General features: G+C 51.7%; 2 protein-coding genes across 2 annotated transcripts in view; both read left to right on the forward strand.

Annotated features, from left to right (window-relative positions):
* BHLHA9 (basic helix-loop-helix family member a9) overlaps positions 1 to 248 on the forward strand; it is an 806-nt gene extending 558 nt beyond the window's left edge. Inside the window, exon 2 of the mRNA XM_004376268.1 lies at positions 1 to 248. This exon is cut by the window's left edge and continues 5 nt beyond it. Coding sequence (XP_004376325.1) covers positions 1 to 248 — 248 coding nt within the window.
* An 8,311-nt stretch (positions 249 to 8,559) lies between these two features.
* TRARG1 (trafficking regulator of GLUT4 (SLC2A4) 1) overlaps positions 8,560 to 10,226 on the forward strand; it is a 19,857-nt gene continuing 18,190 nt past the window's right edge. Inside the window, exon 1 of the mRNA XM_023731004.1 lies at positions 8,560 to 8,946. Within this exon, the coding sequence (XP_023586772.1) occupies positions 8,560 to 8,946 (387 nt within the window). The remainder of the gene's footprint in view (positions 8,947 to 10,226) is intronic.

The raw sequence follows: 10,226 nt of genomic DNA on the forward strand, positions 1-10,226 counted from the left end.
CGCCCGCCGGGCCCAACGTCGCGCGCCAGGCCGCTGCCTGCCCATTGGCACCGCCTGCGCCGCGCCGCGCCTCATGCTCCCCGCACGCGCACCTGGGAAGGCCCAGGGCGGTGGTCGAGGTGCCAGGTTTGGCCCAGGCCCCGGGGGGAAGCTGGCACAGATGCCCAGGGGCTGCCTCTACTGGGCCGCTTCCCTGGCCGCGGGGCTACATGCGAGCAGGCCCAGGGCTGGGCTACCAGCACTCCTGACCCGGCCACAGGGTGCCATCGGTGGACTTGGAGCGAGGCCCCGCTTGGAGGAGCGACGGGCGGGGTAACTGCAAAACCGTCCTGGACAGAGGAAACCTGAATGAGCCGGGAGACAAGGAAGAGGCCTTGCTGGTGTTGGAAATCCTGGGGCCTGGGGCTGCACCCGCCACATCCTCGCTTGGGGTGGCAGCTGGGAAAATGGAGCAAGATCCTGTTTGTCTCTTCCGTTTGAACTCCTTGAACTCTCTTTGGAAGGTGACCTTTGCATTCCTGTGCCTCTGAGTCCAGTTTTCTCTTGCTGCTTCTTAGGAGAATGGGGGCTTTTGGACAGGGGACTTGTGTGTGGGAGTGTGGGTGGACACCTGGTGTGGTCTGATGGCACAGTTCGGGGTCCCGTCCCCCTGCCTGTGTGGCTGCCCCAAGTCTGTGGTGTGGGAGAGGCTATCAGAAGCAGGCAAATAAAAAGGAAAATATATCATCTCTGTCTGCTACCACAACTCCTCTGGAGCCAGTGGCCCAGGATGGCAGGAAAGCCTGCAGGGACTGAGGCCTGGGGGCTCACCTTGGAACTTTGGGTCAGAGCCTAAAGCCCACAGGTAGGTACCTGGGAGCACTGGTTCATGGCAAGCCCCCACATATGGCTGAGCACTATCGAAGAGGGGAAGGGGGCCTGGGAAGCTCAGGACACGATCAGCCTCATCTCTGGACCTCTCTGCAGAGCTGCTGTCTGGAGTGAGCCACAGTGCAGGCTGCAATGAAAGCAGAGTCTGGGCCAGTCTCTGGGAAGGAAGGTAAGGGCAGGACCAGCGATTGGGGTCAGCAAGGAGGCATTGATGGTGCTGTCGTTCAGTGCTCGGCTGCTATGAGTCAGAATCGACTCAATGGCACACAACGATAACAAGTCCTGCCTGTACCCCGAGTGACGGGCAGATGGAGCTCCCAAAGAATAGTGGGCCAGTGCAGCCAGGGCCTCTCTGATGATGGGCAGACTAGGAACCCAGGAAAGATTATGGGGAGGCTGCTGAGGGCATGGAAGGCATAGCTAGCCACCTCAATTAGTCTGGAGAGCTGCCGTGCATCTAAAATGCGCATCCTCGGGCCAGTGTCTGGCCTCGCTCAGGGAGACTGGCTGATGAAGTAGGTGCTGCTTGCTGAAGTGAGGACCCAGATGTGCCAGGAGAAGGTTGAAGGTTTTCTGGTCTCCTTAGAGAGCAGGGCTCTTGCCAGCTGTGGGAAGGGTTATATATAGCCAGCGCAGAATGGGAGACTCCATGCTCTTAGGCATGGGCCCAGGGAGGGGGGAGGGGTCCCCAGAGCAGGCGAGGTGAGGCTCACCGCCATAACTAAAGATGCCTTTGCTGCAAGCAGTGTCGCTGGTTGGCTCGCTTGGCCTTCTTCTCCAAACCACAGGCTCTAGGGCTCCCAGTGTCACGGTCAGGGCAGGTGGCTGCAGCACAGACCACAGGACGGCTTTTGACTCTGGGTCACAGGGGTTGTGGGGTCCAGCCTGAAGTAAGACATGGTACTCCGGCCCCAGCCCTGCCCACCAGCCTTGCTCTTCATGGAGAGCCAGTGCCCTGGTTTGGCAGTGGAAAGAGCCAGATGGGTCTGGGATCCAGTATCTGCTCTACCCTTTACTAGATGTGTGACTCATCGCGTCGCTTGACCACTCTGAGCCCTAGGTCCTCACCCCTGACATGGATAGTGATTCCATCTCAGGGTGGTGTGAGTATTTACATTTGTTTGTAGTGTGCGGTTTCTGACACTTAGAAGGTGTTCAACAAATAGTTGTTGATATATTGTTATAATCTTGTGATAGACCTGCCTGGACGTTGCTTGACCTTGCTTTGGCCTCAGCTTTTAATTCTCTGGGAACAAAATGACCAGCAGCTTCCGCTTTCTGAACTTCCAGCGTAGAAGGAGATGAGGGTTCTTTTCTCACTCAGCGGAACTCTCAGCCCGGGAATGGCAAGGGTGCCCCCTGCAGGTGGCAGCAGGAATGTGCAGTGGACATGTGCATTCCGGGAGAGGGATGCAAAAGTCCTTCTCGGTCTCCTCACTCATCAGTTCAGTGACCCAGGGCAAATCACCTACCTAACGGCTTTGAATCTTATTTGAAGCTTGCTTTCTCTACCCGTATAAGGAGCTAAAAATAGTATTTATCTCATAGGCTGTTGTGCAGACTAAATGAGGTAATGCATTTAAAGCACTTAGCATAGTGCCTGGCCCATATCAGCTAGCAAGATGTAATCTATTCACAAGGTTGTTGCAGGCAGAGAATGTATGGGCTGGTGTTTTATAAACTGTGAAGTACACAACACACTAGTTATTATTATTTTATCCTGGCTCCTGTGTGCACACATCTGTATGTGTGCATGTTGATGTGTATTTGGAGTCTCTGGGTGGCAAACGCTTAATCAAATGGCTACTAACTGAAAGGTCGGTGGTTCAACCCACCTAGAGGCACTTCAGAAGAAAGACCTGGTGATCCACTTCCTAAAGGTCACAGCCCTGAAAACCCTGTGGAGTGCAATTCTACTCTGACCCACATGAGGTCTCCATGAGTCAAAATCAACTTGACAGCAACAGGTTTTTTTTGTCTGTTTGTTTTACGAGTTTTTTTTTTTTTTTTTAACATGCACACGTATGTATGCTTATAGAGGTGTTGTGGTTGTGTGAATATTTGCGTGCATATGTGAATGTACTGATCTAATAGGCACTCCCTTCTCTTCCTGATGTTTTGGGGGATCCGAGGCCAGAACAGCCTTAGTTGCATGCCTTTAAGGTTTTCTGGACGGCTTGCTTGATTTTTTTAAAATCTGCTTCCCAAGATCAAATCCACTGTCCAAGATTGCCAGTTTCCTGTGAAGAGAAGGTAAATCTGTGATTGTTAAAGAAATGGAGGTTATCAACCACGACCAGATGGGTTTGTCCAAACAGAGAAAAATATTGGAACAATAATATATGTTAAATGAATATAAAAAAGAAAGGACCAGAAAGGGAAAACACACACATAAGACAGAGCTGCTGAAAGTTACGGCCAAAAGATATGAAGAGCTGACACACACAAAGAAATTATATATAAGATCAATTCCAAGGGCCCACTCACATAGTCTGCAAAGGAGACATATTGAATTTCAAAGGACTGTGAATAATAACAATTACAGTACTTTTAATAGCTTTACAGTTCACAAAGGGCTTTCATATACTCAGACTCTTGGCTCCGTTTAGCAAGTGTGCATGGTGTGTGTGTGTGTGTGTGTGTGTGTGTGCGCGCGCAGTCACCAGGAAGCTCCTGAAGCAGGATGAGCTGGGCCAAGGAAAGCCTCATTGAAAGAGGAATTTAGTTAATTACACCTGCCCTGTCAGCCCCCTAGGGTTTCCCTGACACCCAGTGAGATGCCAAAGATAAAAAGCACAGGTGTGAGGGGGCTTTATTACCTCTTCCCCTTGGATTAGGCTTGAATGTACCTATGCATCTGAGATCTATATCCCAGCCCCACCCCACTCCCCAAAGGATAGTATCCGGGTGCACTTTTCCCTCTAACCTCAACATCCTTCAAGATTCAGGCTGCACAGAAGGCGGAGCGGGCAGAGATGGAATTAGCGTGGGCGTGGACACAACTCTGGACGCTTGCTCGGGCCGTTGCTTGGTGCTTTCATTCATCCAACAGGCCTTTACCCTGAGCCAGTCACTCTTGGGCTAGGGGCCTGGGGTACACTTGCCCCCTCCAGGAGCTCACAGTCCAAAGGGGAAAGAGGGGAGTTACCTCCCACAGTTCCCCATGAGCACACTGTGAGCAGCCTAGGCCAGCCTGCTGCAGAACAGAAAGAGGCAGATACATTTATCTAGCTGGACCAGAGCTCCCAACTCAGACCCCGCTAGGCCAGGCGGATTATATGAATGTAGAGTTGGCCGAGGAGCTCAATGCCCTTCTAAAGGCTGCATCTGGTCCAGCTGTTTGTTTCTCTGCAGGAAATGGACCCAGGGTTCTCAGATCTTCATGTGAAAATTCCGAAACCTCAATGTTTACGTGAAATCAGTTTTTTTAAAAATACATATTGAGTCAATACTGTGCAGGTCAAACCCATTCTGGATGGGTTGAATGTAGTGGGTTAAAGGGTGGCCTTCAAAAAGATGTCCATGTCCTAACCTCTGAAACCTATGAATGTGATCTTATTTGAAAAGATGGTCTTTGCAGGTGTAATTAAATTAAGGATCTTGAGATGAGATCATCCTGGATTATCTGGGTAGACCCTAAATCCAATGACAAGTGTTCTTTTAACAGACAGAGAGTAGACACAGACATAGAGAAGGCCATGTGAAGACAGAGTTTGGGGTTATGTAGCTACACGCCAAGAAAAGCCTGGAGCCACTAGAAGCTGGTCGAGGCAAGGAAGGATTCTCCCCTAAAGCCTTCTGAGGGAGGGAGCATGGCCCTTGATTTTGGACTTCAGGCTTCCCGAGCTGTGAGAGAATAAATTTCTGTTATTTTAAGCCACCAAGTTTGTGGTAATCTGTTACCACAGGAAACTCATATAGCTTCCGTTATAAGGCCTCCAGAGCTGCGTGCAGATTGGAGCAGGACCCTGAGCAGCTGCTGGGGTCGGACTCACCAGCCCCGGAACCCAAACGGCTGTCCCTTCTCCCTCTCTCTGCCGCGGTCCTCTGGATCACCACCGAGCCACTAGGTGGCACTGTGAACCTAGCGGCTCACAGTGGCAGAGCAAACCTGGGTCCCCAAGTCCCTGAATCCCAGCCCACCCAGCTTACCTCACTGCCATAGGCCACCCTGGAGAATCCTTCGTGTTTTCTTTTCTCTCCGAGTTTTTATCAAGTCAAAAAGGCCCCTTTATGTTGGGTTCATTCTGTCCTCTAGGCCAGCACTGTCTAATAGAAATATAATTCGAGGTACATTTTTAATTTTCTAGTAGGCACATTAAAAAAGAAACAGATGAAATTAATTTAAATAATGTTTTTTAGCCCAAATATCCAAAATATTATAATTTCAATACATAACAAAATGGATTGAGATTTAAAAAAAAAAAATTTTTTTATTGTACTTTAGGCGAAGGTTTACAGAACAAATAGTTTCTCATTAAGCAGTCAGTACGCATATTGTTTTATGACATTGGTTAACAACCCCACGACATGTCAACACTCTCCCTTCTCGACCTTGGAGGACCTTTTTTTTGGTGAAAATATACATAGCCAAAGATACACCATTTCAAAACTTTCTACATGTACAATTCAGTAACAGTGATTACATTCTTCCAGTTGTGCTGCTATTCTCACTATCCTTTTCCAAATTATTCCATCACCATTATCTTCAACTCACTGCCCCCTAGGCTTCCCATCAAACCTTTTGAGTTGCTGTTGTCAATTTGATCTCTCATAGCTAATTCTTTTTTTGTACTTTAGGTGAAGGTTTACAGAATAGAATAGTTTCTCATTAAACAGTTAGTACACATATTGCCCGATGACAATGGTTAACAACCCAACGACATGTCAACACTGTCCTTTCTCAACCTTGGATTCCCTATCACCAGCTTTCCTGTCCCCTCCTGCCTTCTAGTCATTGTCCCTGGACTGCTGTGCCTCATTAGTCCCGTTTTGTTTTATGGGGCTGTCCAATCCCCGGCTGAATGGTGAACCTCAGAACTGACTTCGCCACTGAGCTAAAAGGGTGTCCAGGGGCCATATTCTCCAGTCTCTGTCAGGCCAGTAAAAGAATTTTGTTCTACATCCTTCTCCAGCTCTGTCCAGGACCCTCTATCGTGATCCTGGTCAGAGCAGTCAGTGCTGGTAGCTGGGCACCATCTAGCTGTACTGGACTCAGTCTGGTGGAGGTCGTGGTAGTTGTGGTCCATTAGTCCTTTGGACTAATCTTTTCCTTGTATCCTGTTCTCTTCATTCTCCCTTGCTCCCGAAGGGGTGAGAGTGGAGTATCTGAGATGGCTGCTCACAGGCTTTTAAGACCCCAGACACTACTCACCAAGGTAGAATGCAGAACACTGGATTGAGATATTTTGCATTCTTTTTTTGTACTAAGTCTTCGAAACCCAGTGTGCATCTTACACGTACAGCACATCTCCATTCGGACTAGCCACATTTCAAGTGCTCAATAGCCACGTGTGGCCAGTGGCTACCAAATGGGGCCAAGCAACTGTAGGTCCTGTGGAGGGCCTGAATCCTACCGAGAGGACAGTTCTCAGGTTGTGAGGTGGAATTCTGTTGGAAGCTGGATACTGACTTAGAGCCTACAGGATCTTAGAGACACAACTTATCCCCCTCTGAAGGAGCTTTCATATCTATAAAGACTTTCACATATTTCTGGAAACCCCTGGGCAGAGGAGCCCAGCTGACTCCCTCCTCCCTGCCACTGACCTGTGGCGGGTAAGAGCCTCCCAGGACTGAGATGAGGACGAGGCTGTCCTCCCCCAGCAGGACCCGACTCACAGCGACCTTATAGGACAGAGTAGAACTGCCCCACAGGGTTTCCAAGGAGCAGCTGGTGGATTCGAACTGCCGACTTTTTGGTTAGCAGCCCGAGCTCTTAACCCCTACACCACCAGGACTCCAGGGAGTCCTTCAATTTCACTGCCCTGGAAGCCAGCATTTTGCAAATAACAATGGGTTTCTCTTAGGGAGCAAAAATTCTTAATTTAATATAGTCAAATTTGTCAACCTTAAAAATTCGCCCACAAGCTGCAAAGTATTCTAGAAACAGATTTGCCTCCAGGTGTCATTTCAGCTCCTCAAGCTCAGCCTCAGGTTGGCCCCAGCTTATGGCCTTATCTGCTCCTCTCCTTCCTTCCCTCTGTGAGTCGCTCCTCACTCTCGCTGCCTGGTCACACCCCTCCTCCACCTTGACTGCCCGCCTCCTGTGTTGGAAGCAGCATTTCGGAAGCCAGGTTGATAATGCAACCCCAAACCATTTTCATTTCGCTAAATTGGCTCATTTTGCTCCAAACTAGTTTGCCGACCTGGACCGGGGTTTACTGTCTGATTGGGGTACCGTTTGAGACGCGTGTCTCTCTCCATTTCTGGGCATTGGTTTTCTAATCTGTAAAATGAAAAGGATTGGAACCACACAACCTCTGAGGCCCCCTTCCATCTCTGACTTCCCATCCCACATCATGCGAGATCCTAGGATTTTAGACGCTTGACCAAACCTTCCTCCAAACCACACACGCATCCCTTGGTGGTTTCAGGTCAGCCTTGTAAATCAATGTACGGAGAGAGATCAGGGACATAGAGAGAATGAGAGGCAGAGAACAGAGATCTAGGCAGAACCAGAGGGAGGAGACATAAGTGAGAGCAAAGACAGAGACGTTCAGAGAGGATGGACAGCAGAGCCTGAGACCTTCAGAGGCGGCGTCTTCCCTGAGCGGTTCTGGAACAGGCTGATCTTGCCTCCTGTTTGCATCACAGAAAAGCTTGGATGGGCTAGGACGAGGCCCAACCCTTCCTCCTTATACCCTCCTTGCCCACCCCTCACCATCTGAGTAGCTTAGAAGACAATTCCGTGGGCCCCCTTTGGTCCAGGCAGGGACCCTCCACTGACCACAATGGAACCAGGGACCAGGCTATGGACTGGATGCCCCTGGGAGCTGGGGGCGAGGGGTGGGTGGGATGTGATAGACCCAGGGCCTGGTATTTTCCTAACAAGTAGGAAGAAGCATAAGCCTGCCCAGGCCAGAAGAGAAGCCAAAGGCTCAGTCCCAGCAGAGGTGAAGACACACCCTTCTGTGACCCATTTAGTTTTCTTCCCTGTCCAGAGCCTCCTGCCTAGTTCTGAGGCTACAGTGGAAACCAGAAGCTGGCCCAAGTCTCTCTGGGCTGGGCTAGGCTGGGGCAGAGGCAAAACGCTGCTGGGGCGGTTCTCTGGGGAGAGGGAATTGAAAAGAAAAAGCATCTCAGAGGAGGCGGGTGGGAGGGGCACACACACACACACAGAGCCTTCCTGACTTAGCCTAAGCCTCACTCCAAGAAGGAGCACTCTTCTGTCTGCTCTCTGAGCTTTCTGTCGCTTCCCCGCCCATCTGTGCCATCAGCTCAGCCGGCAAAGTTGGCTTCAAACTTGAACGGCGCTGAAGGCTCCAGCTCTGCTTCAGCTTCCCAGGAGGTCTGCACGGGCCTTGACCAGCGCATCCTGACCTTCTCAGCCCCAGCCGGGCCTCGCTTCCTTTGGTGACACTTTTGTCCCACCCATAGGCCCCCAGTCTAGGGTGGGAAATGGTGCACTGAAGTCCTCCTGGGGCCCCTCATCTTGGCCTGGAGTTGGAACAGCCCAAAGCCCAGGCCAACATGGCCAACCCTGCGGAGCCTCAGTTTCCCCTGGCACAGGAGCCGGGCAATGCCTCACCCCTGGAACTGCCGGAGATGGAGAAGCTCCTCACCAAGGTGGAGGACAAGGATGACAAGACCCTGAAGCTGTCCAAGTCCCTCTCAGGGACCCTGAACCTGGAGCAGAATGGCCACAGACTGCCGTTTAAGATGGTCTCCGAGCAGCACCTGGAGGTCCAGCTCTCCCAGTCACCCTCCCGGGTCAGCTCGAGGTGGGCATCCTCTATCAGCACTGCCTCCTACGCCCAGGAAGAAGAGGTGCCCAATGATTACCTCATCCTTGCCATTGCCTCTTGCTTCTGCCCCGTCTGGCCCCTCAACCTCATCCCGCTCATCTTTTCTATCATGGTAAGTGCTGCCTGTGCGCCAGGGTCAAGGGCTGGGTCCAGGAGTCAGCAGACCAGTTTCCGGGCAGGCACAGAACCCTGCCAAGGCTCTGGAGGAGAGAGAGCTGTGTGCTGGGCTGCGAAGAGGAGCCCCTCTCTCAGCTGGCCTACTGCTGTCCCTTCCCAGGAGGGTTCCTTTTTGCTCCTCTTTTATCTCTGTTCTCGGGCATCACAGTTTGACTCTGCACATATCCCTGCCGGGGAGAGGGAGCTGCCTAGAGCTAAATCCTGCAGGACAGAAAGACAACGGGGAGTGGGGGGAGGTGGGTAATGTTCCTGTCCCACCCTGAGGCTTCTGGGTGCCAAGTTGGGGGGTCTTGCCTTTAGGATGGGGGGGTCATCACTTAGTGGGGCTGAGTTCAGCAGAGGTTGCAGCTGGTATAGGGTCCAGGGGTCCCTGTTTCCAGGACAGCCAGGCCCCCTCACCTCTCCCCGAGCCACTGGGGCATTCCAAAAGCGTTTGCCAACTCTGGTTTCTGAGAGCCAGCAGTGGCTTCCCTACCAAGCATGGAAGGCCCCGGGCTCGCCTCCCCCTGAGACTTAAGAGGAGGGGAGAGTCGGCAGTCTGCTCCTCTGGGGTGGGCGTTCTGGTTGGAGCCCTCTGGATCTCAGGGGTTGCACCGATTTCAGCATCTGTGTGCAGAGCAGGAGAGGTCTGGGCCACAGGTGAAAAATATGCGTGTCAGAGGGTATGGCTGCCCAGCCAAAAAGGAGAGGCGTGTGGGCTAGGCTTGTACTTCTCACTCTCGCGCTGCAGGGTTGTGAGTAAATTGCCTTAGATTGCTCTGAAACGAAACAATTAGAGTAGAGCTACTTACAGAGGATCCCACAGAAAATGTTGGTAGGTGTTGGCTACTGACTTTTGAGATCCAGGAAGCAGAGAGAGAGAGACTTGGCAGAGCCAGGGCTTCCAGAATGAGGTTATGAGCAGGGGAGAGTAAACTGCTGGCCCCAGACTGTTCAAGTCCAAAGGACTGGATAGGGAGACACTGTTTAGCTTCCCTCTGGGGTGACTCCACTGCTGAGTCATCTATTGCCAATTCCCCAGGAATCGTGCCCACTCCTGCTGCCCCCGTCACGTCCTCACCCCCACCCCCATCCCTGGCTGTCCACTGAGAAAGTCCATATTTCCTCATACATCTCCGTCCACTTCACTGGGGCCTAGTCTCCAGCCAGGGAAGCCTTCCCTGACCTCCATCAAACCCAGGACCTCCCCAGCCAGGACTTTGGGGGACACTGGGA

The sequence above is a fragment of the Trichechus manatus genome, unplaced genomic scaffold, assembly GCF_000243295.1.
Source record: "Trichechus manatus latirostris isolate Lorelei unplaced genomic scaffold, TriManLat1.0 scaffold00040, whole genome shotgun sequence".
In the NCBI taxonomy this organism is placed as follows: Eukaryota; Metazoa; Chordata; class Mammalia; order Sirenia; family Trichechidae; genus Trichechus; species Trichechus manatus.